At 57.5% G+C, this 27,907-nt stretch overlaps 6 protein-coding genes across 6 annotated transcripts; 2 read left to right on the top strand and 4 right to left on the bottom strand.

The window, feature by feature from the left end:
- Positions 1–395: 395 nt before the first annotated feature.
- On the bottom strand, positions 396–6,218 carry VOLCADRAFT_105938 (uncharacterized protein). The gene is made up of 9 exons (XM_002953365.1): positions 5,937–6,218; positions 5,492–5,588; positions 4,872–5,050; positions 4,259–4,431; positions 3,328–3,541; positions 2,559–3,013; positions 2,237–2,425; positions 1,725–1,823; positions 396–1,509 (listed from the first exon to the last, which is right to left on the bottom strand). The coding sequence occupies exons 1-9, from the start codon at positions 6,058–6,060 to the stop codon at positions 1,276–1,278; spliced, it is 1,764 nt and encodes a 587-aa protein (XP_002953411.1). The 5' UTR covers positions 6,061–6,218; the 3' UTR covers positions 396–1,275.
- Positions 6,219–7,176: 958 nt separating this feature from the next.
- On the bottom strand, positions 7,177–9,148 carry VOLCADRAFT_94187 (uncharacterized protein; the record flags this gene model as incomplete). Its single annotated transcript, XM_002953364.1, has 5 exons — positions 7,177–7,233; positions 7,396–7,497; positions 7,800–7,848; positions 8,309–8,478; positions 9,080–9,148. Coding segments are annotated over 5 exons (447 nt in total), but the record flags the coding sequence as incomplete, so codon positions are not given.
- Positions 9,149–9,526: 378 nt separating this feature from the next.
- On the top strand, positions 9,527–13,966 carry rfc5 (DNA replication factor C complex subunit 5). Its single transcript, XM_002953461.1, has 9 exons — positions 9,527–9,952; positions 10,244–10,457; positions 10,894–10,967; positions 11,571–11,667; positions 11,914–11,976; positions 12,399–12,480; positions 12,755–12,884; positions 13,185–13,248; positions 13,566–13,966. Exons 1-9 carry the CDS (start codon positions 9,775–9,777, stop codon positions 13,732–13,734), a joined length of 1,071 nt encoding a protein of 356 aa, XP_002953507.1. The 5' UTR covers positions 9,527–9,774; the 3' UTR covers positions 13,735–13,966.
- A 536-nt stretch (positions 13,967–14,502) lies between these two features.
- On the top strand, positions 14,503–16,526 carry VOLCADRAFT_94184 (uncharacterized protein; the record flags this gene model as incomplete). Its single annotated transcript, XM_002953460.1, has 5 exons — positions 14,503–14,735; positions 15,091–15,171; positions 15,468–15,603; positions 16,040–16,089; positions 16,433–16,526. 5 exons carry the CDS (start codon positions 14,503–14,505, stop codon positions 16,524–16,526), a joined length of 594 nt encoding a protein of 197 aa, XP_002953506.1.
- Positions 16,527–17,050: 524 nt separating this feature from the next.
- On the bottom strand, positions 17,051–23,153 carry VOLCADRAFT_118337 (uncharacterized protein; the record flags this gene model as incomplete). Its single annotated transcript, XM_002953363.1, has 9 exons — positions 17,051–17,123; positions 17,987–18,092; positions 18,808–18,995; positions 20,332–20,407; positions 21,158–21,372; positions 21,551–21,678; positions 22,121–22,235; positions 22,432–22,565; positions 23,070–23,153. 9 exons carry the CDS (start codon positions 23,151–23,153, stop codon positions 17,051–17,053), a joined length of 1,119 nt encoding a protein of 372 aa, XP_002953409.1.
- A 741-nt stretch (positions 23,154–23,894) lies between these two features.
- VOLCADRAFT_109874 (uncharacterized protein) lies at positions 23,895–26,965 on the bottom strand. The gene is made up of 8 exons (XM_002953362.1): positions 26,806–26,965; positions 26,382–26,484; positions 26,142–26,258; positions 25,933–26,015; positions 25,753–25,836; positions 25,469–25,612; positions 24,931–25,182; positions 23,895–24,729 (listed from the first exon to the last, which is right to left on the bottom strand). The coding sequence occupies exons 1-8, from the start codon at positions 26,935–26,937 to the stop codon at positions 24,424–24,426; spliced, it is 1,221 nt and encodes a 406-aa protein (XP_002953408.1). The 5' UTR covers positions 26,938–26,965; the 3' UTR covers positions 23,895–24,423.
- Between the last annotated feature and the right edge of the window lie 942 nt (positions 26,966–27,907).

Below are 27,907 nucleotides of genomic sequence, written 5' to 3'. Positions count from 1 at the left end.
TACGTCGGCATGGCGGTTTGCTAGCGCGCTAGCGCTATCCTTGGCACCTGCGAAGGGTGCTGGTGTTGGTTTGCTAAGGCTTGCTTGCTGAGCAATACTGATACTTATTCACCTGCATTGCATGTGTACGCTATAGTTGCTACCGCATCTCACGTTGGCGAGGGCTCCTTAGGGAGCTGTGCCTTAGATAGCCATGATGGGTCTTTTGGAGTGCATGTCTGCGTGCGTGCGTGTGCCGACATGAAGAAACCTGAAAGGCACCTGCGTTGGACAGAAAATGCATTTTGCTGCGACGATATCGTCATATAGCCTCTCGTTTGCCGCCCTATCCTGGGCCGACTATTGCTTGGACCTGCTGCATGGCGCTTTGAGCACACGTCCGAATAAACCTCCTTCCCTCCACCTGGATTGCCCTTAGTTGGAGGGGGACCTGGGAAGGGCAGTATAAGCACTGCTGCATGTGCATCATTACTCGTATTGTTCGATATTCGTAACGTCCACATGCTGGTGCATCTGCTACTACGTAACACTACAAAAGCGAGCGGAGGTGCATTTTGTCTTCTGTTGGCGGACTTTCCCTTCATAATGTGTATTAAGATAGCATTCGTGTATCGTCTATGAGCAGGGTGCAATGCAAGCATTTGTATGGTATGGTCTAACCTTCCGCCTTCGGGGTCTGGAAGGGGGGATCTTAACCTTAACAGAGACATGCCGAATAATCCCCGTTAGGGCTTTGAATCTAAGGGAGGGCCATGCGATTTGACCTCCCCGAACGCCTCCTGCCAGCGGGGTAATGCTGGCTTTTGCATTCATCGTGGACGGAATGGGGCTCAATAAAAACTGCTTTGCCCTGCCTATGATCTGTCTGGACCGACAGACGTACAGGCATACAACATGCAGGTTTGCAAAACATTAATCCTAGTCCGAACCTTTCGCGTGCGATTTTGTTTGCTTGTGATCAGGGGTGATATTGCACGGCCATGTCATTCACAGACGAGTTTATGTGCAAGTGTATGTGTGTGTGTGTAGAAGGCGACAGAAGTTACAGGTCGTAATGTTAAACTGCCGGGGTGTTCAGGGGTGTTCAGGCCCGTGCAACTCCGATGTCCGTGAGGGATACCGAATTCATTCATTGTAAGTGCACCTTGCAGCTCATGCGCCAGCCGTACCCCTCACCTTGGCCCCCAGTGGCCTTGGCATCACTTCGCCCCCCTCACATAAGGCGGAAGTGCCACAATAACTGGTTGCTCCACTCCACCTTTACCGCTTCTATTTTCACGCTGGCGCCGCAAACCCGGCAAACTGCTTTACCAACCCCATGACCTGAGAGCCAGGAAACCGCCCCAGTGCGCCCCGCGCCACCGACACCTCGTCATAGGAGCGCACGGGATCGCCTCGCACTGCCTGGGGCCAGGGCTCCCGCCACGGCCCGAACAACTCGGCCGGCATTGCGGGATCCCATGGCCGGCCCGCCCAGGCGGCCTTGCGGCGCGCATCCTTGAAGGCAGCCTGCGCACCCACCAGGGGGAGGGGCCCAGGACCGCACACGGAGGCCCCGAAGGGAGGGATGCAGCCTCGTCGTAGTTTGTAGTAGTTTCACATGGACGGCCCGATAGACGGAAACCGGGGTGGTAGGGGTCAGTAGGTCAACAGTGCAGCGGAGAGGCGTGGAGGGCTCCCTGAACACCTCCCCCCCCTTCACGGCCTCTCCCGCGGTCCCTCACCTGCTTGCGCAGCTCCGTGAAGGGCGGTGGATTCTTGATGTCGGGAAGCGGGATGGGGCCCAGAGGGACGTTCTCGATGTAGGCCGGGCCGCCCAGGGCCTGTAGGGCAACGGGATGATGCGCTGCCTCAGTACTAGCGACGTATCAGCTCACAAGGCGCAGGTCGAAGACTACCACATGCGCGAGTGATGCGAGTGGCGACGGAACCACCGCCAGCGGTTGGGATGGTCACTGGACTGTCTCACGTCTCCTAGTCTACTGAGGCTTGGACACGAGCAGTGCTGGACACCAGCACCTGGCTTTCACCAACCGCCAGGATTTGCCTCCCGGGACCAGATCTCACTTGAACTCGAACCACATCCAGACGACACTTCCTCTAAAACCCGCAGCTCCTCCTTCATCCCGATACACGGCCATCGCCATGGCCACCGCCGCAGCATACATATGCCTGTTGAGCCCTCGATAGGCGCCTCCCCCCAGCGGAACCCCCCACCACAAGCCACTGCCCTCACCTCCACTGCGTGTCGCACGCTTGCTATGGCGAAGGGCACCGGCTCGTTGGAGTGGTCTCCGAACACCACGGGCGTGGAGTGGTCTCCCGCCAGCACCACCAGGTAGCGGCCCCGCCCCGCCGCCTCCGCCTGCCACAGCCGCCGCAGCATCTGAGCCACCATGCGGTCCACCACCTCGAGGAAGCGGACCTGAAGCGGCAAAAGGACCCGAGTGCTTACGAACCAAAAATTCAGGATAGGGTGATTATTTTATTTGCACACAAGAAGCAAGAGTCAGCAGCCGACTCCCAAAGCGGCAACAGCTGATTTCCAACTTGTGCACCCATCCCGTAATCTGCAGGCTTCCGGTTAAGACCAGGCCTGCCCCTGACCAGGCCTGCCCCTGACCGCCTCCTGCCTTATTCTGAAGCATCCGATCGTGGCCTGTATCGTCCACAGCCTTGACATGCACAAAACCAAACTCGTAGCCGCCGCTACTACCGGCCACCCCAGCCTCCATTGCGGGACCCCTCCGTCCAGGCTCCCAGGCCGGATTAGCACCCTCGTCCTCCGTGGCCTCCACGGCGGGTTCCGCGGCCTTCCCATCCCCGCCACCCCCACTTTCTCCCTGTCCTTGTTGCTGCAGCGGCGGCGCTGCTTTCATGGGGGGTGCTGGCGGCCGGTTGCCGCCCGTGAGCGCGTCGCAAATTGTCTCAGCCTTGGCATGGAACATGCTGTCGTACGAGCCAGTGGCCCCGGGGGCATCCAGGACGTCCATGTCAAAAGACATACCCAAGCCTGCGCGTGGGGCAGGAAGGGGCCAGGCAGGTGGTCACGTAAGCGGCTCCTGTCTGGTCTGGTTCGATGACGGCAATACCTGGCAGTACCTGGCGGTATCACAATGATATAACCCATCGCGGTTAACCCATGGAAGGAGCGCTGCTGGGGTGCCGCACTTCCTCCGGCTACGATGTGGGCTTCCCCTATTCCAGACTTCCGGCGGGGCGGTATGAGCGTCTGATGCGCGCCATCTGGTAAGCGTCGAATGACTTCCTTGGGTGGATCTCCGGAGGTAGCTCCACCCGCTGCCAGCAGGCCATTACCCCCATTACCTGCGATGATCTTCGTGGGCGCCACCAGGCAGGGCCGCATGCCGTGTCGTTGCTGGAATGAGGGCACCCGGATGCGGCTGCCGCAGCCCCGGAGCAGCACCACGTTGGCCACCTGCTGACCCTCCGCGGCGCGGCGCTGGTTGACGGGGTGGGTCTCCAGCACTGCGCGGAAGGCATCACTCACGGCGTTGACCAGCCCCGAAGTGAACTGCGCCTGCAGCAGGAGCAGGAGCAGGAGCAGGGGCAGGAGCAGGGGCATCACATCAGGAGGAAGCGCTGTCGAAGGGCAGGTGGCTGAGGGGGGACACGGACACGGTGTGTATGCAGTAGGGAGGTTTGCAATGGTGCGAAACGAACGCGCCGTGGGCATTAGCGCGGAGTGACGGTGATGACGTGGCCGTGGTGGTGACGATAGTGGTGATGGTGGACGCGATGATAGCAGCTGCCAATGTCGGGCAGATTGGCAGCGCAAAATACGGCTACGGCTACGGCACGCAAGCGGCGGTCGTGGTGTGCACTGCAAAGTGAAGGAAAGAAGAACGGAAGCAACGCAATTGTTTGAAAGCGCCAAACCGCCAGCCTCCCCACCCAAGCCCCGCCTTAAGCCAGCCGAGCGTGCCCCTTGCTATACCCTAACCCCGCCCAGCCCAACCACTCCCGGCCCGGGGCATGGCCCGTACGAACGGACGGACTGCGTGTGGTGCCGACCCGTTCCCCCCTCCCCTTCCCCCCATACTTATAAGGACTCCGCAATTTCCCCCCTCTCCCCAAAAGCGACGTCGGCAGTTGATATTTTGCGTCTTGCATGCAACTCAACTCAACCACTCCGCACCACAGCCACCAGCTTTCCCACGTCGTCCCACCACAGCCCCCTCCTCCCGCCAGACGGCCCCGCAATTCCACGCACCCCCCTCCTCCCACCAGTCCTCACCTCGGCGGTGTCGTCAGTCGGCACGGAACGCTTGAGGGGGAGTTTGTCCTTGAGCGGATCCGTGTCCCCGACCGCATCCGTGAGCCCCGGTCCCCGGACCACCACCCCGCATCGGTGCTCTGTGGCGTACTTGACCGACACGGAGTGCTGGGGGTAGCCGGGCAGAGGGAGGCCTGGCGGTAGGGGCGCGTGGAGAGAGTAAATACATGGAAGGCAAGGCGGGGAGGGGGCTTGGGAATACTCGGGGAGGACAGAGAGCTGGGAGAACAAAACCCACGACCGGAAGAAAGCTGAGGCAGGCACTGGGCGGACGACCCCAGGGAGACGGGGGTTTTAAAAGAGCACGCGAGCTGGGGAAGGAGGCCGTGCTGGGAGATGTGACCAAGAGAGGGGGTTACAGCGGGGGAAGTTCTCACACTGTCAAACCCTCCAACAGAATCTTCGACCACCCTACCGACGCAGAGATTCACACACAGACACCTGCATTTCCCCATCGCGACCCCCAACCCTCTCTCTCCATCCCCACTCACTGCCTACCGATCCTCCTCACCCCCTTCAACCGCTATCGCATATGATCCCCCCCTCCCCAAACCCTCCTGGTGGGGGGCCCCACCGTCTAGTGCCGCGCACAACACGGGTCCCACGTGCTCAAAGTGACGGTCCGCGCGGCGCGACACTACGATGCCGCTGGCGGAGTCCAAAGTGGCGAAGTTGCACTTGAAGGCGATATCACCCGGGGCCATGGGGATACCGGCGCCCATGCTCTCAAAGGCGCCCCGGCCCCGGTAGTGACTTTAGGCAGGGCAGGACAGGGCAGGGCAGGGGGTTCCACGGGTGGCTGTGTGGAATGCTACTCGTCTCTTAAGGCACGCGACGGAGCCAGTGCCACGACTTGCGCCGCGAACCCTGGAAGTGCGCAGTACAGCTCAGAAAGTGTGTGTGTATATGTGTGGCGTGGGGGGAGAGTACCCAGATCCCTCCACACCCCTCCGCCACCAGAGGTGCATTAGAGAGGGCCAAAGCTGCCAGTGGGTACCGGGGGCCCAGCCGCACGTCGCGGCCGCTGCAACTGGAACCCGTAATGAGGGCTCAGCGGTTGCTCGCGAGATGAACACCAGTACGTGCTCACCTAGATGGGGCCGCTGGCTCCCCCCGCTGCTGCATCCACGTGGCCATCTATCTCTGCCTCCCTCCCGGCCCCCGAATGCGCCCATGCCGGGGGGAGAAACTCACATCCTGGGATCGTATCCGAAAAGGGACATGTGCGCCGTGTCACTGCCACACGCCAAGCCCGGTTCCACGGGGTCCATCAGCCCAGTCAGGCCAGCCGCTGGCGGACGGGGGGGGAGACAGAGGTTCGCCCGGTGGGGAAGGGATGTGCGGGTTGGGGCAGAACATGGTCGAGACCCGCTTGGGCAGGGGGTGTAGACTGCCGGTGGCTAAGGCACCGTGGAGTAAGTACCCGACAGGACGGATTTAGCGCTGAGGGGAAAGGGCGCCGCCGAGTCAAGTCCGGATTTGCCGTATTAAAAAGTTGGTAGCAGTTTCTTGAGAGGGTTTGAGGTGAAGGTGGTGAGTCTGAGACCTGACTAAGCTGAATGGGCTGACTGTAGGCGCTTTCCAAGCGACATGAAACGAGCGATGGCCTGTCATACATAAGGTTACCCTTCCCTCTCACCTGCAATAGCATCTAAATGCGGAACATGGGCCACTTCGAGCGGTGTCCTGTCCCCGAACTCCGGAACCGACACATCGCCGATGCCATCCACAAGAAGAAAGAGCACACGGACTTTTCCCGTCATGTGGCGTTATGCTTGTGGTGTTGGAGATAATTTCTCAAGGTGCTGCCAGCTAAACACTGTGGAATTTGGTGCAGACAGCCGGTAAACCCCAGAGTTGAAACAGGGCCTACAGTTGAAACAATTTATGACAACCAATATATCATGGCAAACGAAAAAATAGTAAATGTTTAGAAATGAAACGAGATGCGGCAGCGAAATTCAAGTAGAGGCTGGCCGCGGATAGAGACATACATTCGTTTACCCGACATAATCCTCAAGAACCCTTGCGCACGTCCAAAGTTACCCACCGTAGTCCATAATAAAAACAAGAGATGCCACATCAGTTGCCCAGTGCGGCTGTGCACTGCGGCTGTGCCCAAGGTACGTTCCACGAGTTCAACACAAATTACCGCACACACAACAGGTTTGCAACGAAGCGTTAACCCACGATTCCGCAGCTGTCTAATATATACCCAGCAAAATAACCAATATATCCAATTACAAGCATCACAGCTCAGGCAGTCCGGTAAATCAGTTATGTATATTCCCACTCTCCACCTTCTTCCGCTGAAGATGACCAGGACTACCGGCGCCATTTCACATTCGGTCACGACATGGCTCCATCTCCTGCTCAGGAACATCATGCACGCAGCACTCAACCCGGCTCCTTCCCAGCTACGCAACGCTCCTTCCTCTCCGGACGGTAGCCAAGGAGGGGTTCTCATCCCATTCCTCGTGGATCGCCGTTTCTTCCTTCTATTCCCCCAGACAGCGCGCACCAGGGAAACGGAGCGCCTTACCGGCCATACCCGGCAACGTACGGTCTGCAGTGCATATGATAAGAGGTTCCCCAGGTTTCAGGCTGGTCTCCTAGGGTGCCGGGTGTGGCACGCACACACTGCCGAACCTTGGCTTAGTGTCCCCAGTGGCACCGGACTCTTACATCCGTTAGTTCGTCCAATATGTGTATGCACGTGTATGAGTACAGCAATCCGTCGGAGGGCGGGTCCTGGCTAGCTAGCTTGAGGGTGGTTGGCGAGAGAGGCCGCACCAGACGCGAACCATCTCCATCTCATCCACAGCCACCTCCCCCATCTCCATCCCCCCCGCGGCCGCGTTCATCCCCAGCCTGCCCCTCTACCGCGCCTCAGCCAGGCCCCTGAGCATCGTGCGCTGCTGGGCGGTGGTGTGAGCCTGCGGAGAGGTGTGTGTGGATGTGTGGAACCATATACAGGACAAGGTACGGCAAGACATAGTGCATAGCGGAATAAAGAATGCCTAGTCATGGGATGGGATGTGCAAATACATACATACATACACATATGCATACATACATACATACATACATACACCCACAGCGCAACAGAGTGACAGGATGTGCTTTCTGTACACCAACCCCTCCGCCTCCGTCTCCGTCCCCACCACTCTCCACGCGACAGAGGAGGCCCCCCGCCAACGCTGCAGGACCCGTGCAGGTGGCCGGCAGAGGCCGGCGTCACCGCTCCTTAGCTGCTACGCGTCGGTCGGGGCAACCCAATTGTGTCTTTCCCTTCTAGAAGCCAGGCAGGCAGGCAGGCAGGCAGGCAGCTGGCTGGCTAAAACCCTAAACCCCAACAGCCCAGGGCCCTCTCACTCTCTCCTTCCTCCTCTTGGGGTTTCCAACCGGGGGGGAGTGTTCCTCAGGTTGCTCAGGTCGGCGATTGCTTCCCCCTGCTCTCCCCCCCTACCCGGCCTTCTTCTCTCGGCCACCGGAAACCCACCCGCACGTGCTCCACCACCATTAGGGCCGCATCGTCCTGACCGCGCCGGCTGCAGCCACAGGGAGCGGGAGGGAGGGGAGCGGGGGCAGCAGAAGTAGGGGGAGGCGGAGGGGGAAATCATATGCGGCACGAAAACAAGTGGGGCCAGATGCTGACACGTCCAAAGCACACCAACTGCAGCCGTCCAGATCCAGGATGCAACTGCCCGGGCGGTGCAGCAGCAGGGGGAGGTAAAGGCGGTGCAGTAGCACCTAGCGAGCAGAGAGCCCCGGAGGAGGGCCTCTCCTCTGCGGCCGGGGCAGGGGGGCGACATGCTGACCACTGCTCCAAGGGGCCCAAAGTTGGCAGGCTGCGGCGCCTCCCAACAGGATTGCAGCTGGGGTGTTTTGATTGACCTCATGCTCTGGATGACCAGTCGCCGGCAGCAGCCACCTCGCACACGACTTATGTGGCATGCGGGTTGTCGCGGGAGCCCGCAGTCCCCGGGAGGGCCCCCTAACCCCACCTACCAGAGCCAGATGGGGACCGCCTGTGTGGGCATGTGTGACCGAGATGGACTAGGCAGCCAGTCACTGTCGTACACAAGGCCCTGCAGCCCCGAGATGAGCTTCCGTACACCTAGCTGCGTGGATCCATCCGTACGGAAGGCACCCGAGCCTCCCAGCACTACCGCCTCCGCCTTCAAAGGGAGGCCGCACACCGCAGGGGGTCAGAAGGATGAGGAGGGTGGGCATTGAAAGAGGCGGTGGTGGTGGCGATGGAGCAGCCCAGGGGTCTCACTGACTAACTGAATGATAACAGATGGGTACCGGCATGGCAGTGGCAGCGGCAGTGGCAGCGGCAGTGGGAGTGGCAGCGGCAGCGGTGTAGGGAGTCCGGATTGCTCTTAAGGTCGCGCCCGGGTGCTGCCTGATACGCCGCTCGGGGGACACCAGGAATAAAGCCATCAATACACTCCAATACCGTACAGCAATATCGTCCCATGTCCCACATCGCTGTCTCTCTCTGTTCCCTGGGGAGTCAGAGGAGGCAGTCGGCTCCAGGGAATTAAGGCCTGACCGCTAGGCGGTGTGGGACAGCGGCCATGTTTCATTTCGACCAGGTGCAGCTCGGCACCTCCTTAAGAAAATGATTGCCTTTGCTTCGACCGAGCGCCTGCCACCAGAACGCACGCTCATGCACGTGCTATATGAGGGGGGATACGAAGGGCCTGGCCCCAGAATTGTGTTCCGGGTCCTGAGGTACATGAGATGTTCAAGGCCTCCCTTTGTCTTACAGACCTTCGTTTCGTTTAACGCAGCCTGAAGTTCCTCCGGTGAAAGAAATCTGCCCGTCCTACATCCAAAGCACTATGGGATTGAAGGAAGGCGTGCTTGAAGGAATGGCAGGAGGAGGAGAAGGGGTAGCAGTAAGGTACCGACCGCACCGACGTAGCAGCTTCATAAGGTGGGCCAAGCACTGCAACTTCAACGCTATGTTGAGTAACAGCAACTCCAAGCAGGCGCTTCCCTGCTACCAGTTTTTGGAGCAAGTCCAAAACTGGTACTCTTGCACCAATGCTCATTTTATGTATAAACTTTACGAGACAAAGGTTACAGTCAAGCCATTCTGACTGTACCTACATCAGCCCAAGTAAGCTTGCGGGTTGTTAGCGTATTACTCGGGAATTTGGCGGGACGTCGTACAATAAAAAAGCTTGCAAAGCCGTAACCCTCGGAGATTGTTCCCGCAAGCATATTGTTACGATTGCGCCGATGCATGGTTGAGTATTAAACTTGAAGCTGGAACAAGTCATATCACGTTTTATACGCTCGCCTCTGCCAGGCGTAGCAGCAATTTCGTCATGGCAAGAACGCTGCCAAATTTGAAAATCTAATCGTTACGTGGAAGCTGCCGTCGAAAGCACCTGGGGGACCGGCAGCGCGCCTTTTCCGCCCAACCCGGGACTTACCTTAGGCGACGGACTGTAAGCACTATGGAGGTCGGTCGACAAGACATCACGGCCATGGCCAACCTAGACGAGGCCTTGGCAGCTCCAAGCTCACGGTTGCGAACGGACGGAACGGTTGATGGCCGTAACGCGCCATGGGTGGAGAAGTATCGACCTAAAAGTCTGGATGAGGTGGCAGCGCACAAGCAGATTATTGATACGAGTAAGACGGGAGGAGGGAGCAAGCAAGACCGCTCCCGTTCAGCGGCGAGCCATCGGGGTAGATGAAACCTGCCTCCCACAAAATTATGTGTGACCAGGTTTGACGAGCAGACCCCTCCGGCGGAAGACGGGTCCCAGTCAATGCAGTCTGACGTCAGAGTGCCCCGGTTATCGCTATTGGGATCGCAATCCGAAGCTATTTGAGCTCTGCAGCCCTGAAAGCAACCTAACGTTGTTGCCCCTGTTGCCCAACCGCCCTGAACTCGGTTGGGCCTTATCCCCCCAATCGCAGTAAAACGGCTCACCAACGAGAACCGGTTGCCGCATCTGCTGCTGTACGGTCCCCCCGGCACCGGCAAGACGTCCACCATCTTAGCGGTGGCTCGTCAAATATACGGCAGCTCAATGGCCAATATGACACTGGAGCTGAACGCGTCGGACGAGCGAGGCATCAGCGTTGTGCGGCAGGAGATCCAGGACTTTGCGTCCACACGGACCATCTTCAGGTGTGCGAGGAGGGTTTCCATGCTGCGTGTATGTGTGTATCTTGCTTACAACAGGACCCAACTAACCGATTGGAGTTGGGCTGACGAAACGTTACCTCGGTATGCCGGTGGTAGCCAGCCAAACGGTCACCAGCATGTTATTTACGTAATGTGATGTGATGTGATGCGGCGGTGCGCTCTCTCACTTACAGAGCCTCTCAACACACCGCCTCGCACCCTCGTATGCTCTCACGTCCCCTCACGCTCTCTCACTCACACACACACTCACTCACTCCTGAGACCAGGTAATTCAGATCAGATCGGGTACTGCGGGGGCCGCCGGTGTTTGGGCCTTGAGAGTCCTTGGCGGGCTTGGAGCTCCTCCCCTTCCCCTCTCCAACCCCCTCTCCGCGCCCCTTCCCTCCCCTCGCCACCCGACCGCCCTCCTCCCGACCAGCAACAAGTTCAAGCTCATCATACTGGATGAGTGCGACGCCATGACCAACGATGCCCAGTTTGCATTGCGACGAGGTGCGGCCCTGAGATAGGAGATGGGGCTCCCCCTAGGAGAGGGCCGTCTTAAGGACATCGGTGGACAGTGCACGTCATATCATGTCGTAATAGAACGCGCGAAGATGACCGTGCGGGTTTGCGTACTAAAAGGTGGGGGAGGGGTGAGGAGGGAGGAAAGGGCCAGGAGAGGAAGGCCGGACCTTGTGTAAAACCTAGTGCGAAGGGCCCTGGTGGGAAGGAGCCCTTTCCCTGTCTGTCTGTTTGTCTGTCTGTCCATCTCTCTGTATATAGCTTTACAGACATTTTTGTTCACTGGCCAAGTGTAATTGCTATTTATGTTATGTATGCATGCATGTATGTAATGTATGTATGTATGGCCCATCCCTAGGGCATTGATGCAAGAGTCATTGTTCGGGTGTTGGAAGCTTTGTGAACAACAACACTGTAAACATATTGAAGTGACCTTTGATTGATCGGGAGCCCACAATGTCCCACATTATGAGAGGGGCCCCTCCTCGGCGTGGGCTCAACTCCGGCCCCCGCCGTGTACGGCCATTGTCGTGGCATTGGTCACTCCATACACCAACCTCTCCTCCCCGGTGGATGGCGGGTTTGTCGCAGTGATTGAGAAGTACACCCGCAACGCCCGCTTCTGCCTCATCTGCAACTACGTGTCCAAGGTCATCCCTGCACTGCAGTCTCGATGCACCAAGTTCAGGTGCGGCCAAGAGGAAAGGGGGAAGGGAGGAAAGGAGAAAACGAGCCAAGCATGACCCAAGCATGACATCAGGAGAGTACCGGACGGGGTTGAGGTATATATAAAAATTTTCACGAGCACTGTTGTAACTAGTTTTTAGTTATATTTAGATACATCTTGAAGAGGCGACACGTGCTTGAGAAATGATTGGAGGGGCGGGCGCTGATCGCCGCGCTGCCGCCGTGCTCCCCTACTCTGCACCCGCAGGTTTGCCCCCCTGGACCCCCAGTTCGTACATGAGCGGCTGCAGTACGTGGCGAGCACGGAGCGGTGAGTGGCCGGGTGGAGGAGAGGGGAGTGGAGTGGAGTGGTGTGGGCGGTGACGAATGGGGTTGGAAGAGCACCAGGGCAGCTTCCCCGGCTACACGGTCTCACAGTGATTGGCCGACCATAGACGCCCCTGGCCCCTGGGTGCACTGCCTGCTGAGCTGTCCCACCTCCTCCCAAGTGATAACGGCACCGCGGTGGGACGTCCAGCTGTTGATTGTCCTGGGGGCTGGGAGTTGCACTTCACCGAACCCTCGCCTCATTGTTAGGCATCCCTCCCTCCATCGATCTGGCCACCGAGCCCTCATTAGATACGCCCAGGCGAACATTCCCGGCCTCCCTGCCGGCCGGGGTGTGAACGTGCCCTCCGGGTTCTTCCCGGGCCCCCCTCTCTCCCTCGCTGATTGTCTCCTGCCCTTCCGCAGAGTGAATCTTGGTTCCGGGGCTCTTGACGCGGTGGTGGAGCTGGGCAACGGGGACATGCGCCGCTCGCTAAATATCTTGCAGGTGCAACCTTGGTGGCGGGGGTGGGTCGGGTCGGGTCTGGTGTCCGGGGCCTGGGCCGGCAGGCTGTTGGCTTTATACCGGAGGGGTGGCAGCTGCAGCTGGTGATAGCCCTCCGGTAGGGGGCGGGAGTGATCGGGTCGGTCCCTGTTGGGGGATCACGGTGTGGCCCTTGGCCCGGGCCCAAGGTGCCCGATACCGGCCGTCTGAAGTGATACGCCCCCTTCCTCACCCCCTCACCCCCCCATCCCCCTCACCCCCCCTCCGCTCCCCGCAGTCTTGCCATCTGGCATTCGACGTTGTGGACCAGCAGGCGGTGTACCTGTGCACGGGCAACCCGCTGCCTGCTGACATCAGCCAGGTGCTCACGTGGCTGCTCAATGAGCCCGTGGCGGACGTGTTTGAGAGTGAGTGGCTGACTGGGGGGCGTCGTGGACGTGTGGGGGTGGAGGTATGATGGTGGAGGAAGGGACGTACGGATGGGTGAGGAAGGCAGCAGATGGGCTCGGCATGGAAACTGTGTGCTGCATGTATGTATGTATGTATGTATGTATGTATGTATGTATGTATGTATGAATGAATGTATGGCTGCATGAGACGGAGTGGCTGCCAGCGCCCCTTTTTGTCGCTCGCGCTAAGCATCATGGGTTCGGTCTTTTCCTCGGCTGCTTTTCTCGGGCTGTAACTTTGATATCCCGCCGGTGCAGAGGTGACTCAGTTGCAGGTGGACCGCGGGGTGGCGCTCGTGGACGTCGTGCGGGAGCTTCACCCGTGAGTCCTGGGGGTCATGGGGATTGATAGGTGAACCAGACCAGCAGCGGGGGTGCAGGAGACTGCCACTTGGAGGGAAGAGGCCAGGGGACCAGAGCGCCAGACAGCGGGTGGCGGCGCCTATGCCCTGGGCACTGGGACTGCAAGCTGGTGTTGGCATGTATGTACGTATGTCTGTGTGTGTGTGCGTCTATGTGTGTGTGTGTGTGTCTGTGTCGGCTTGGGTCGGGGGTAAATTTGTGGTTTTCATGCCGCAGGGGACCCAGCAGCTCAGTAGAAAAAGCAAAGGGAGTTTTTTTAATATTCGTCCTGCGCAGGTGGATTATGAAGACCAGCATGCCAGTTCATGCCAAGATTGCGCTCGTGGAGCGGATGGCGGACGTCGAGCACCGTCTCGCATACAGCACGAGCGAGAAGCTGCAGTTGGGGGGTTTGATAGCGGCGTTTGTGAAGGCGCGCGAAGTTATCGCCAAGGCGGCTAAGTAATACTTGGGACAACGTCGGCTGGGTTGGGCGCAATAAGGTTGTGCCGGGGGAGGTAGCCTTAAGTGCTGTTAATAAGGTCACCAGCGTTGCGTGTCAGCTTTGTGCATTGTACATTTTTTGTATTTACGAGTCCGATAGGTCGCGTCAGTACGATGCAGTCCTTGTCGGCACACGGCGAAGGAAACATGGTACTAGAAGCCTGCCTGCTGGGTATTGTAACGGCATGTAGTAATTTTTGCACAGTTTAAAATTACTGTGTTAACGTAGCATGCATGGACACTCAAATTGACATTTCGGAAAGTGCAGAAAACTAACCGCCAAGAACATATCCGCGAAAACAAAAAGCCCTCAATTTTTAGGACATCCTGACTGGCGCACGGGCCGGGAAATGTATCTTATGAAAGATGCTTTTTTGGGGCAGCGGGCGCAGCCCCGTTCACTTGCGGTTCCGAAGCTGAACATGGACGCGACAGGGACTAAATCCGTAACTTCGGTGCGTGGTCCAGCGTGTGTCCATGGGATAATTATTTACTCCTGTAAAGGTGCAGTCATGATGACCACCCTCCCTTAGCAATTTTCGTGGGCGCGTGCTGTGGTTTCCGGGACATGGCGCAGCAACCACGACCGCTTTTGGTCGGGGTGCCGCTCATCATCCATGCCAGGGAACTATTAATGTAATATGTTCACTTAGGTGTCCTTTCATTCTCCTTTAGTTGAGGAACCTGAAGCGTCCCTCTGTACCGTCGCGAACATGTGCACCAACAGAAAATGGCCTTCGCGGCCTGCAGCAGCAATACGACGGGCCGCAACCCCGCGACCACGGGAAGTGAGGAGCACTGCTTTGCGCTTGAGACAATGTCGGAAGATGGTCAGGGATGGGTGCTGGACGAGCTGGGGCAGAAGTTAGTGGGCCTGAAGCACCGCACACCTCGCGTGGCTTGCCGTACGACGCAGCTCCTGTCGTACCGGGGGGACATGTCCGAAGGAGACAAGTCCATGAGGTGAGGAGGGGCCCCCCAGCCCAACGCCAACAGCCATCAGCAGCTCTGCCCGGCGACCGCGGTTCCTTCAGCCGGGGGCCGCTATCACACCTGCCCCCCCTGTTCTGTGGGTCACGACCAACATGTACACAAACAAACAAACAAACAAACAAACAAACAAACAAACAGGGCCCCTCTGTCCTTACGCTTTCGCATCGGCTGCCACTCCGTTGAAGGCGCATCTCCGTGTACGGCCTAGACGGTGCCCACAATGTGATGGTGCGGCACACAATAGGGTACCGAGCAGCCGCACCCCGTCCCCAGCTTCCCAACCCAGCGTCCCTTCCCACCCGCCCCGCCATGTGGTGGTTTGCAGGTGTAACCGACTGGATCTGGATCTGGGCTGGGAGGCCACCACCCCGGCCGCGGAGGGCAAGATCTTCACGGGGCAGGCCAAGTGAGTGCTGCGGCCCCTCCGGGTCTCGTGCCCCTGCCACTGCCACGGCCTCGTCTTGCAGCTACCTGGGACATACCTGGCACTTTCACATCTGGGGTTGCGGCGGGAGGGTTTAGGGACACTGCGGACTGCTGGATGCGCGCTGAACAGCGGCGCCTCCTTCGGGTGTACTTAGGGCGGATAGGTGGGCAGAAGAGCATCGGGCCCTGCGCGCTCTCCCACCTTTTTGGCTCATCGCCTCCGGCTGCCCCCTGCTGCCTGTGCCCGCCTACCACCCCCCTCCTACTGGCCTGAAGAGTGACCATGTGCAACAAGGACAACCACGATGTGGTAGATGTGGCCGTGTCCGTGGACCCCGCGTGTGTGGCAGCTCTTCCCGTGGGGGAGAGGGAGCGGGAGCGGGAGAAGATGGTGGCGGATGTGGTGTATGCAGTGAGCGGGAGGGAGGGATGGGGGATGGGCCCACTAGGCCGAGGGAGGGGAAGGCGGTCGGCAGCGCATCGCCCGGGGGGTAAAGAAAGGGTACTGCGCCTGTACACGGAGGGGGGTCGGATGGCTGGCTGGGGGCCCAGCAGCCTTTGCCCTCCACACAGTTTGTGGCGCCTTTCCTTCCCTTTGTCGCACTACATTATTTTGAGCACTGGGCAGAAATCACACTGTGTTGACATCTTTTGGGACCATCACAGTGCTTTGTTTTAAGTTAAACAGTAGGATTCCCCTTGTCCGTAGGTTTGGTGGTGATGAGCGACATGGCGGCGCTGCTCATCGCCACCACTAACCGCCGTGAGGGCGCTTCAGGTTCCTCCCCCTCCCTCCCTCTCTCTCGCCACACATCCCCCCTACCCCTGCCTTCCCACACATGCGGCAGGTGGAGTCTTTGGATACGGCCATCATGGAACAGCTGAACGATTTCCTCTGGTGGGCACTGACCCGTGCGTCTGCGGCGCTTGCTTGGGGGCGCTGAAGGGGAAGGAAAACCGGGCAGCCCGCTCAGTCATGTGCTGCCCGGCTGGCTAAGTACATAGTACTAAGTACTAACAACTAAGCACGAAGCATCAGATGATGCTTGGGTTGAGCTGGGTTGGCTTGGAGTAATGCACAATTATGACGACACAACCCGAAGCAACTGCCTTTGGTTGGCTTGAGGTTCGACTCACCCTGCCCCCGTTGCAGCTGGTTAACGGGTACAGCACCCTAGAAAAAATGCAACGACGATATCATATTTTCTGGGCTGCATCCTGTTGCCGCTGCCTCCCCCCAGGTCTATGGAGCAGCACAACGCGAGGAGTCCACAGGCACAGGAAGAAGACACTGTCGCGGAGGGCGCGGAGGGCGCGGACTGGGGACGAGCTTAGCGGTGGAGCTTACGAAAACAAAGATGACTTGCGATGGATGGCTGACTAGGTGCTAACTGCGAGTGGTGTTCTTTTCAAGTTAACGTGGCCAACGGGTCATAGTTTTTTTCACGCAGTGTATGCGGTACGTGCCTGGAAAGACGTGTTCAGTGGAACCAATTAGCGCAGCGCCGCAGCGGTGTTCTAGCAGCGCCCTTGGCTCCTGGGCTTTAATGATAAGTATCAACCGATCGAGGAATGACTATACGCAAATAAGTTTACGTTTGGGACAAAAGTAGTGTTTCAAATGCAGAAAAGGAAGGAGAGCGGGCAAGCTCACTTGACATCGGCTGATTTCTTTTCTTTTTTAGAGAATGAATGTAGAAAATTTGCAGTATTCCCCAGTTATTTCTTACAACGGGGATGCTCCGAGGCGCTGTCATTACAGGCGTTATGGGAGTTTTGGCAGTTTTCGTTCCCGTTTTGGCGGTTTTCATTCGCGTTTTGGCCCGTTACTGAAGGCGTTTTGGATTCTGAGATGGTTATTAACGCTTGTTGCATGTGTTGTGGCGACCTGTTGTTTTTTGCTGTGAGCTCAAATCCACACATGACCCCCGTCTGGACGCCGGAGTGCGGTCGGGGGGGGGGGGCAAATGTGGTGATGCGGGGATTCGGCCCTGGTTGATCGGCAGGGCTACGCTTACATATATAGCGTACATCGACTAGAAGACCTGTGGAAACGTTTGCAGTGCTCAATACGGGCGAGCTTGTCATTAACTCCGTCCATCCGTCTGCCTGCCTGGCCTGTCTGTGGACGACCTCCATGATCCTGCTTCCCTGGCCAACATCTCAGTCATTTGGCCCTCCAGACCTCGTCTGATTCCTGTTCACACCTGATATTGGATTTCTTCAATATCGGCCCAGAGACACATGTCGTAGAGTGTTCGTGTGTGGTATGAAGGGAGGCAGGGGAAGTGGGATCTGGCCCGGCTCTGACCTCCGTGTGTGTGGAGCGGGTTCCAGGACCAACCCAGCTACCCACCTGTCAGGCTGCCGACCAACTACCAATTACCCGCCTACCTCACAGCCGATTACCCCACCCGCCTATTTAGGCAACCACCTACCTATGCCTGACAACCTAGTCACCACGCTGAGGCTGGAGCGACCAATACATGCAGAATCCTCCACTACCGCAATTCCCCTCAAACTGGAAAGACTACCACAACGCTATCGCGCACACGCACACACACACACGCTCGCTCTCACACCCTCACATACGTAGCCATACACCCCTAGCCTAGCTGTCCGATCACGTCCGAATGTGCCGCATAAGTGCCTCACGACACCGGACGGCCCCGGTGACGCAGCTGCTGCTGCGGCTGCACAGCGCCGCCCCTTCGCCCCCATCTCCCCCGCTTGACCCTCCTACTAGCGCAGCTGCCCTCGCCGCAATCGCCTCTCCGCCTCCGCCTCCGCCCCACCGCATGCCCGCCAGTCGCCTGCCGTCTGTTGGGGTGAGCAGCGGCAGCAGGTGCGGGGCGAGACCGCCCTCATCCACCTCCACCTGCGGCACTAGCACCGCCTGATCTGCGGGGCCACACGCACAGCCTCATCGCCCTGCCCTTGGGAAGGTCGGTACAACACTCGTAACATACGCACACATACATACATACACACATGACGCAACGCGACGCACCCTCTGCCCAAACTGCGAACATTCCCTTTGGTCGTTAGTATCCTTCATTACTTGTTTCGTTGGAAGTGCGAGGTAGGATGGTGCTTATAGGCGAATTGGCAGCCCTTGAGCCCTCGGCTCGTATTAGGGTGGTTTGCAGGTGTGTACGGGGAACGCACCCACGACCTTGTAATAACAACAACAACAACAACAACCGCAAGGAGCGGCCAGACACAGGGCGAGACACAGAACCATGCCCACCCAGCCTGCCTTCGACCCAAGACCAGGTGTCCGGCAGGAGAGCTTATTGCTGTGGGCCACGTATTCATCCCCCGGACTATCCGTTCGCCACTTACACCCTTATAGAGTAAACCGTGCAACATGGTGACATCTCTCGCGCCCTCATGCGCCCCCTCTCAAGCACCCCGGGCCTCTCGTACCCCTCACGGCTTCGTGACACTCCCCCTTACCTTCCTCGACCACACACTCTCTTCCGCACTAGGGCACTAACGATCTTCAACTCCTCTACACCAGCACGGTCTGGTGCTTCGTGCCTCTGCCATCCGAGCACCTCTCACCCCGCGAAACCCAACAACCCCCCAACCACTCGAGCTCTCACACACTCACTTTTGTCCACCAGGACTCGGGCGTTTGCGGTCTGCTGCTCGTTGCTGACGGCCGGGGAGGGCACCAGCAGCGCGGGGACACCCACCGCGCCCAGCTCAGATACGGTTGAGGCACCGGCACGTGACAGCACCAGGTCAGCGGCTAACAGTGCGGAACCCGGCTCCGGCAGGAAGGGTACGCAGCGGACGCTGCAGCGGCGGAGGAGGTTGCGTGTGAGTCTGTGTGTCTCTGCGTGCGAGGCTATGAGGGAGAAGAATCGCTGCTTCGGCCGGTAACGAAAAGATGCACGCATGACATACGCACGGACTGGCCCGTGAGTGAGTGTGTGTGTGTACGTGTGTGCGCGTGAGCATGCTGTGCGTGTGTGAGACTGCTGGGTGGGAGACTGGGTGGGACATATGAGGGTGAAATAAGGCTTTTCTCATGTCCTCGTTCCCTCCCGCCCCTTGTCGGTCCCTCTTCCGCCGTATCGGTGGGGCAGCAGCTCGGGGGCGCCTTGGCTCCCCCCCCGCACATACACACGTGGGGCGGGCTGAGGTTGGTTGCGAGAGGGCCTTCGTAGCCACCGTGCGCTCCTTCATCATCGTGGATTACGTGAGTCAGAGAACAGGGTGGGTCGCGCGCCCTGGGACGAGCAGGAGGGGGCTGCGGGGACCCCCCACGCCCCTCTCCTCCCGCTAAAGCTTCGGCGGTCGTTCCCGCCCGGATCGATATGTAACAGAACACACATACACACACTTATAAGGTATCCGGCGGTCAAATATAAAAGTGCTTTTAAAAGTGGTTACTAATGAGATTTAACTGATTAAACTGATTAATTGAGATTTAATTCCCTTCCGGGAGGAGGTCGTCACTATGAAACTGCCAGTAGCCTGGTGGTCGCAAGGAAATTGGGCCGCAGACTCCCCCCCAGGGAGTGACACCCCCCCCCCGGGAGTGACCACGCCCGAAAATGAATTTACGCTTCCCATGAAAGCTGTGATGGCTTGCTGAGTTCGGCTCAGGAACGTGTTGCCGTACGCAGAGTCGAAGTTGATGAAAGCTTGCTCAGATGGCTTGTCCTTTACAAGTAATTCAGTATTCTATGGGCGTGTAATGGCTTAATATTTGAAAATGTCCCTAAACACGGTTGCCAAGCCCTCGCGATGTGGGTGTTACGAAACACAGTCAGCAGTGCCGCGGCGCCGGGGCAAATGTGTGTTTTTGTGGAGTGACAGCACTGGAAAAAATATTTTTGAAAGGTGGTTACCATTGAACACGCTCACATACAGTAACCAATTGGTCACCAACAAATTAACCCAGGGCGCAAAAACGATTTAAACACTCAAGTTGAGGTGCCACTCAGCCCGGTGGCATCAACATCCCCCCAGGTGTCTTCTAATGACCGCGCTGCCTCGTCGTCGGCTCAGTAGTCGATATGTGGCGGGCAAAAGAAAACAAAAGCGAAGCGGACTCCTGGACAAGGCCCTGGACAAGGGTGTGTACGGCCTTCAGCTGCTTTGGTCATCAAGGCAAAGAGCGCACCTTGGCAGGCTGGCCGCATATCCAGCAGAGTACGACACGTACTGCTTGGCGCCGGTCTGCCACAAGACGTGTAACCCTGCAACCGCCGCAGGGGCCACACGCGGGGTTGGGGGACCCCGGACCGGGGCCTGACTGAGTTCCACAGAGGAAACCCCCCCAAGGGGGTTCAGGAGGGCGAAACGAATACGAATATCGAAGAAAAACAAGTCACAACGGGTCCACCGGGTTTGGGGAATAAAACTCTTTAAGTCAAATAAACAATGGCCGACACACAAGAACGTTGAAGGGACTATAGGGGGATAGAGGCTTTGGGGGGAAGGTTGTGTGATGTCGCGACCAGCGGTAAAGGTCAGCCTGGAGAGCTCTCATCGCCCTCTGGATGGCCGGCTGGGCAAGGCGCCGACACGGGGGAAAGCCCCAGGTCGGCATTTCAGCCGATCTCTCCCCCCTAAAGGCACCACCTCGGTGGGGCTCACGTTCTGATATATTGCTGATCTGCCCCACCTGCCTCAATACGCGCATTTCCACCTTCCTCTTCCCCTCCGGCCCTATCCCCCCCCGGCAACCATTCGCGCCGTGTGCGTGTCTGATTGACAGCACTCCTTGAGCATTGCCACCTTTTTCCTCCGGCCCAACTACACGTTTTAATTGAGCTTTTGAGTGAACGGCAGTCTCCCCAAGACACATGCTCCCGTCCGTATCGCTCCCAACCGCCAGCATGCGCCTCCACCACCACCGTCCACTAGCGACAAGAACACCACCACCACCAACGCCACCATTCCAGCAGCACCCAGTCGAACCGGGCAGGGCCCCAACCCCGGCCCACCTGGTACCCCAGCCAGCTGCGGTAGCGCGTTGTTGACCGCACAGTTCAAGTACCCGCAGCCCCCGGAGCCACCCAGCACCAGCAGTAACCGGGTGCCCCGACCGGTCACCCCCAGCGCCGCCCGCGCCTTCCGCCGCCGCCGCCTGACGGCCCCCTGGCCGCCCCACACACAGTCAAGCACATCGCTCCGCACCGCAGGACCCACCACCACACACCTGAGGCGCAGCGAACAACACGCAGCAGAACAACACACACAGCGATAGAACCCAGCGTTTCCGGGGCATCGGGGGCCGGGGGCGTGCATACGGCGTGTACAGGGCACACAGTTCACATGGCGCCCAGGAAGCTGAAGATGCGGTGCGGTGCGGGCGTCAGACCTTCTCAGGGACGAACCTATCCTTGTAACGCAGCCCTGCTGCCGCGCTGTCGTACGCCAACAGTGTCTGTCGTGCGATGACGTGCAGGGCCTGGTTGGCAGCCCCGGCCTGGGCGTTGGGCTCGTACAAGACCAGTGGTATACCCTGAGATAGAGAGCGGGGCGTTGGTGCACATCAGCGGCCGATAGATGCCACAGCACATTCAGCCACATCTGGTGAAACGGAAAAATGTGACAGTTCCCAGGCCAGCCCGCGCCCCACCAGGTCAGGGGGTTCACCACGGGCCCTCCTGTCCCCGGCGCCCCGGATGGCTCCCACATCGCAGCGGCGGCGGTCCCTCCGCCGGCAGCATCTTCATCATCATCAAGGAAGAACGTTTCATCCGCCTCCGTGTTTTCCTAACTAACATATATGTATATATATATTCCCTCACCTTCCCATCACCACACCACCATGTGACCATAGAAAAGACCCCCCATCCCGCCCGCCGTGTGCGCCCGTGCCGCCGCTGCCTAGGTTGCGGATACCGCGCTCTGGAAACAGTTCTCCCCGCGCCCGTACCCATACACGTCCTGCCGTTGCTCACCAGTGCGGCCGCGGCCACGCATGCCGGTACGGACACCTTGCCCCCTGTACCCACCAGCACATGGGGCCCGGCCCGTACCAGGGCCCAGGCGCTGTGGGCCACGCACAGGGGGAACCTGGACGGCGCCAAAAAAGGGTAAAACAGAACACAGGTACTTGCCCTTCATCCTTGACCCTTTACCCAAAACCAGCCAGCTAATGGGCGATGACACCACATGCCGTCAACAGCATCCTACGGGCAGGCGGTCTCGAGCCCCCTTCGCCCACATCCCGTCTGTGCCCCCTCCGCGCCCTCCAGGGCCCCTCGCCCACCTGAATATGTTCAGCGCGTTGCTGACGCTCTTCAGGGGGCGCTGCAAGCTCACCGAGGAGATGCAATACAGCTTGAAGCCGCACTGCGGTACGACGTGCAGCTCAGGTCCTCGTGACTCCCCCAGGAACACCGCCTGTGGTTAATGGGCCCGTGAATGGGTGGACGGGCGGGTGGATCCGCAACAGCGGTAAGCAGTCTGATGTGGCATCCGGCACCGCGGAGAGCAGCAATCGCCCTATGGGCTATGAGTGCAAGCTCCGGCGCCCACGCACAAGGCAGCGGGCGCGCATCGGCAATGTGCTATTTTCCGAGGCGGCATAGACTGCCCTTCGCAGTGTCCAGCGATAAATTGAACGGCAGCGACTATGACGCTGCCCTGAAGCGTGTTGGGTGGTATGTCCGGTTCAGGTGAAAATGCATCAGGGAGGTCAATGGTGGGATGGAGGATTTGCCTTTTACTTTGGCTTAGTGACGGTGGGCCGATTACATACCGAGTGCACGTAGGCGTCCTCGCCGCTCATACCTCCACGGATTGCTTTCGAAGCTCCTCTGCAATCGCAATTGCTGGGAAGACGTGAGAGCCCGCACCGCCTCCAGCGAACGCCACAACTGGGCAAGCATGCCGACAGCGGCGCACCCGTACTGCCGTAAATGCAGCCGCGTAGACAGCGGCCACCGTGGTGCAAGCACCCAGTGCAGTCCTTCGAAAATTGGTGCTCATGATGAAGCGATGGCGTGTGCCGAGCCCAGATTACGGTTGGTTGGGTGCAACCGTTCCAGTCAGCGGTAATTGGTTACATTGCACACCAAGCAGTGTCAGGAAAAAGGTTATTAAGGTGGTAGATGTGTATTCGTGATTTCCCTGTGCTATCTTGGATTCCGGTCTTGCGCAGCGGAATGCAAAACTATAAAATTGTCCAATAACATACGCACCATCCAGCCAGGCCCAGCAAATATTCTTTGTGTGATAAGGATCTACAATTAAATCTACGTTTTGACGCATCAGGTGCGATGGTATAGGTGCTCGTACGCCGAGATGGGCAACGGCGATGCCCCGCCAGCGTCTCGCCACCAGCAGCTCAGCGTGAAGAGATTGAACCCGAACGACCCGCAGCGTCTCAAAAGACGGATGTAGCCAAGGCACAACAGTGCCGTAATAGCTCATATTTTGCTCCCGCATTTCAAGCACTCCCTTTTTAGGCTCCCATTCCTTAGCCTGGCAAAATATCATCCAACTTCTTACATTTCCATTGTCCCCTTGCTCTTTGGATGACGTATGTGTGTCTGCTACCCGTCCACCAGGAAACCCGGTTTCCTGACACTGGCTGCGGTCGGGGACGCCAGGAGGTGGCAAAAGCGTTATGCGGAGCTTCATCATTCCTCTCTGCAAACATCATAAATAAGCTTTGCACAGCGTCGTTGACAAATCTTTGCTGACGTTTTAATTTTTAATGCATAAATGCGCAAGGCACACGGTTACAATATAGCACGCTGGCCAGAACTTTATTTGAGCTATGATGCTTGCCCAGCTGCCCACACTTGCGCATTAGCATTTGCAGAACGTGAAGTCCGGTGCACGCAATAAAAAATTCTAACGACAGCAGCAAAACACCTATGCAATGAAGCAACAGCAGACCGAGCAATCCACCCAGTCCTAATCGTGCAGGAAATGTTGTACTTGTATGTGCAGCGCTTGCACAGAACCCTGGCCGTAATATCACTGCCTAGGAGCTACTCCTAAAACATCTGCACATATGCACCCCCCCATAACATCACTGCCATTGCAAACATAGGCGGACATGCGGCCAGCATTGGAACTCGCTGGGCTGCAGTGTACCCCTAAGGGCAAGATTATCCTATCGCGCGCCTCCATGCGCAAAGCTGCAGCCCTCTTTAGTTATTCATATCAATTTCATACAGCTCTGCCCGGCTCCGGCTTTAAGTAGCCGTGTTAAACCGTTCAGCTGTGGTCAGGTCTTCAGGCATACTCCTTACTTCGCCTCCTCCTCTGCTTCCTCCTCCTCGTCATCATCGTCATCGTCGTCATCATCGTCGGGCAGGTCATTAGTCCCCATACGCTGGAAGTGGTGAACCGGCGGCTCGGGCTTGATGATCTCCCGAAGCACGTCCGTGAGAGTGACGATGGAGACCGGCTTGCCGTCTTCGTCAACAATGTAGAGACGGTGCAGGTTCTCTGACGCCATTGTCCCGAGCAGCTGACCGAAGGTGCCGCTGGGCTTGAGCGTGGGCAGCGGCAGATCCTTCAGGACCTCAGACCATTTGCCGTCGGCAGCTCCCTGCGCAAGAGGTGAACGGATAACGACGATAGCAAGTACTGTTAAGATAAACAAGCTTCTCCAGGTCATACAAAAGCACGACGCACCCCGAAGTAAGCACAAAAGAAATTCACAAACCTGATAACCAAAACGGTCTTGACGAAGCCAAAGACTGGGACCCGATTCACAGCTGAAGGGCATATTTGCACAAAATCTACGTACCGCGACACGAGCACCGTTAATGGCCTCCTCCTGCGAGGGGCCCTTCCCTGCAATGACGACGCTGAACTCCGCAACCGTGGACAGCAGCAGGCCATAGTTCTGGGGCCCAAGGAAGCGCAGGTCGCTCACTGACACGTTGCCGATCAGCTTGCCGGTGTTGTCCACAATGCCCAAGCAGGACTTGTGGTCGAGAGCCATGTGGTGGAAGGCCTCCAGAGCCGATGCGGATGCATGGATAGTGAAGACGGAGCCCTGCAAGACATTGAACCGAGTTGCAGAACCAACGTTGACCATGATGTGCATATTGACCGTCAGAACGCTCCCGCATGCGTGCAGCAGTGAGTCATAAACACGGCACAGCAACGGTGCATACAATCACATGTATACAGCTGAACAACCGCACTGCACAGGCGGTAGTGCACAGCCCGCACTGCGTTTATAGCTGCTGGACATTTAATGGGCCTTGAGGGCGTTGCACCTCACTACTCAGCAAGCACAGGTGGTGTCGCGCCAAGGCACTCGAGTTCCCTTGACACACCTCGAAGATCTCGAGCTCCTCGAGAGTCTTAGTCATAACCAGCTCCAGCTTGTCCTTGTGTTCCGAAAGCAGCTTAACAACGTCCAGCTGGGACACAATGTCCGTCGGGCGAAGTCCGCTGGCCTCAGGCTTCTCAGAACCGGGCTGCAGGGCAACCAGGTAAATCAGCGTAGAACGTCTCAAGTTGGAAATGATTTCGAACACATGATTAAACAAAAGTCTCCCTCAAGGTTGCACAAATATGAGGTTCGAGAAGAGCGGATGGGTCTAAGCGACCGCCACACCTTGATATTGATGACGACCGTGGAGCCATGGACGGTCACGGTGTGCGCCTTCGCGGGGTCGACAACGAAGATGCGATGATGACCCTGAAATTAGTCCACCGGGTATCAGAACATTTTAACAATTTTAGTTGGACCCGTTTGACTGCGTACTCAGGGTGACGAACTAAAGATCGCCCTCACCTTCGGCTCCAGCACCTGGAAGCCCTCCTTGATGACGGTGAGCACAGTGGTCTTGGAGTCACCCTTGAGCCACAGGTCACCGGCTGCGGACAAGACAATCAGTCGCATCGGATGGCAACCCAGGTTGATGGCATCCAAGCGATAAGGTGTACGCGCTCTAATCTTGTGGTCGCAATGAATTCTTAAACCGCCATCCCCTTAATACTTACGATGGGTGACGGTGTAAACCTTCTTGCTGCACAGGCTGCTACCAATGGCCTCAAGCTCAGAAGCCTTGATTTGGGCAAGGCGGTCAAACCAGCCATGGCCCAGCTGTGATTCGAGCTCTGTGGAAATGTTACAATATGTTCAGCGCCTCCATGTCATTGCTCGGGCATACGTAAAATCCGTCAAGGCAGAACATACGGGCATGCACGCTCAGACGAAACACACTTAGCTGGCATACGTACCCTGCATCAACACGCGGAGAGCGTCGCCAACACTGAAGGCGCCGAGGTATTCGCCTTCCTCGTCCAGCACGGGGACGCTCAGGATCTTGTTCTCGGCCAGGACCTACATAATACCGGGAACAACAAGTGTTCGGCTCTTCAACCCTTGCATACAAACGCACAGCCGTGATTCCGATCATGGCATAATTTCAACTTATGCTTGGCACATAGGAAACGGCAAGGCTGAGGCTTTGCGACAAACATGGCGGCATCTACAACCCGAAAGTTTCAGATCAGAGCCTAAGCATAGCTTGAAGCATGAACAGGCTGATGCAATTCGTCACGGTTTCGAGTCCTAAAATTTGATAAATCATGACCCAGCAAGAGCTCACAAAACTGCAGTCGAGCGCCGCCGCGGTGCCCGATACAGGGTTCGACTCCCTACCTGCAGAGCTGATCCGACCGGCGCATCCTTCTGGAGAGCAATAATCTGCTGGTGGTGGCTGTTTACAAATGACTGCAGGCTCTCAGATGAGAGCCAAGAGCGAATAGGCTCAAACAGCGCTGTGACGCTCATTCTTGTGCTTGCGGGCTCAGCACGGAAATGCAGGATTAATGGGTAACGTTAGCACTACGCAGTTCTTTTAAGAACATTAATTCTGATGTGGCGAGTACGATTCCGTAAAAAGTGTTGTGAACCGTTTTTCCGGTACCAATTTGTTCACCTCTATTCTTTCAGAACATTTTTGCATAGCCAATAATATTGTACGCTTTGTGTGTTGCATTCTGCTAAGCACGCTCGCTGGCTCCGAAGGCAAAGTCGCGGAGATCATTTTTTATGTAAAAGTATTAGACAGTATTGACTTTTCTAAAGCGCCTGATTTGCGCTCAGATTGTCTCATTGCAGAAACGCCGGCCTTGCGTATCTCTTCTGAATCATTTATGTTTCATTTTTGCATTATTTCTCGGTAACCATAGACAAGGTCTAATTCAGGACTCGCATCTCTGAATCCACATGCTCAGAGGGCGTTACTTCTGCTTGACCTCTCGAGTCAGCTACAGGCCACTCATCGTGTGCCGTGCTGAGGCACCGAGAAGCTCAAATTCTGGCCTCTTCACAGACATTAGCAAGTACGCTAATCCTGGCCTCCTAGATCAGGCAGCACGGCGGTACCAGCTAGGTACGTCCAGGCAGGCTGGGTGTCGTGTCCCCCCAGCCCACCCCACAAGTGTCAGCAGTCGCTCGACTAGTCAATGCATGCATATGTTTTCCGCGTGGGATGCACTGTCTGCGTGGTCTTAGGTTCGTGCAATGTGGGCACAGAGCAAGATCCTATCTGCTCTAGTGCTCTAGTGTTGGCGTAAGGAGAGTACCTAACCGTGGTGCTCCTTGTCAACACCTCACTTGCATTAGCCTCCTTTCCACCACGCACCTCGAGATACCACACCTGTAGGAGTGTCCTACATGCACGTCACTATTAACCCTGCAGGTTCTCGCTTGTGCTGTTGTATGGCCAACTTAGTCTACACTTTCGCCTTCGGCATGG

This window comes from Volvox carteri, assembly GCF_000143455.1.
Source record: "Volvox carteri f. nagariensis unplaced genomic scaffold VOLCAscaffold_36, whole genome shotgun sequence".
NCBI lineage: Eukaryota > Viridiplantae > Chlorophyta > Chlorophyceae > Chlamydomonadales > Volvocaceae > Volvox > Volvox carteri.
The sequence above is the reverse complement of the archived record's forward strand: the minus strand, read 5'-3'. Positions and strand labels throughout refer to the sequence as shown.

Bases quoted from the DNA above. Each gene is read 5' to 3' on its own strand.
- VOLCADRAFT_109874 (XM_002953362.1), bottom strand. From the start codon at position 26,937: ATGAGCGTCACAGCGCTGTTTGAGCCTATTCGCTCTTGGCTCTCATCT. The intron at 26,016-26,141 runs GTAAGTATTAAG...TCTTGTCCGCAG, and splicing joins GGTTTACACCGTCACCCATC to CCGGTGACCTGTGGCTCAAG. The intron at 25,837-25,932 runs GTGAGGGCGATC...GACTAATTTCAG, and splicing joins TCCAGGTGCTGGAGCCGAAG to GGTCATCATCGCATCTTCGT.
- rfc5 (XM_002953461.1), top strand. From the start codon at position 9,775: ATGGAGGTCGGTCGACAAGACATCACGGCCATGGCCAACCTAGACGAG. The intron at 12,481-12,754 runs GTGCAACCTTGG...CGCTCCCCGCAG, and splicing joins GCTCGCTAAATATCTTGCAG to TCTTGCCATCTGGCATTCGA. The intron at 13,249-13,565 runs GTGAGTCCTGGG...CGTCCTGCGCAG, and splicing joins GTCGTGCGGGAGCTTCACCC to GTGGATTATGAAGACCAGCA.
- VOLCADRAFT_105938 (XM_002953365.1), bottom strand. From the start codon at position 6,060: ATGACGGGAAAAGTCCGTGTGCTCTTTCTTCTTGTGGATGGCATCGGC. The intron at 4,432-4,871 runs GTGGGGCCCCCC...CCCTACCGCCAG, and splicing joins GTTGTGCGCGGCACTAGACG to GCCTCCCTCTGCCCGGCTAC. The intron at 2,426-2,558 runs GTGCACAAGTTG...TTGCCGCTTCAG, and splicing joins GCCTGCAGATTACGGGATGG to GTCCGCTTCCTCGAGGTGGT.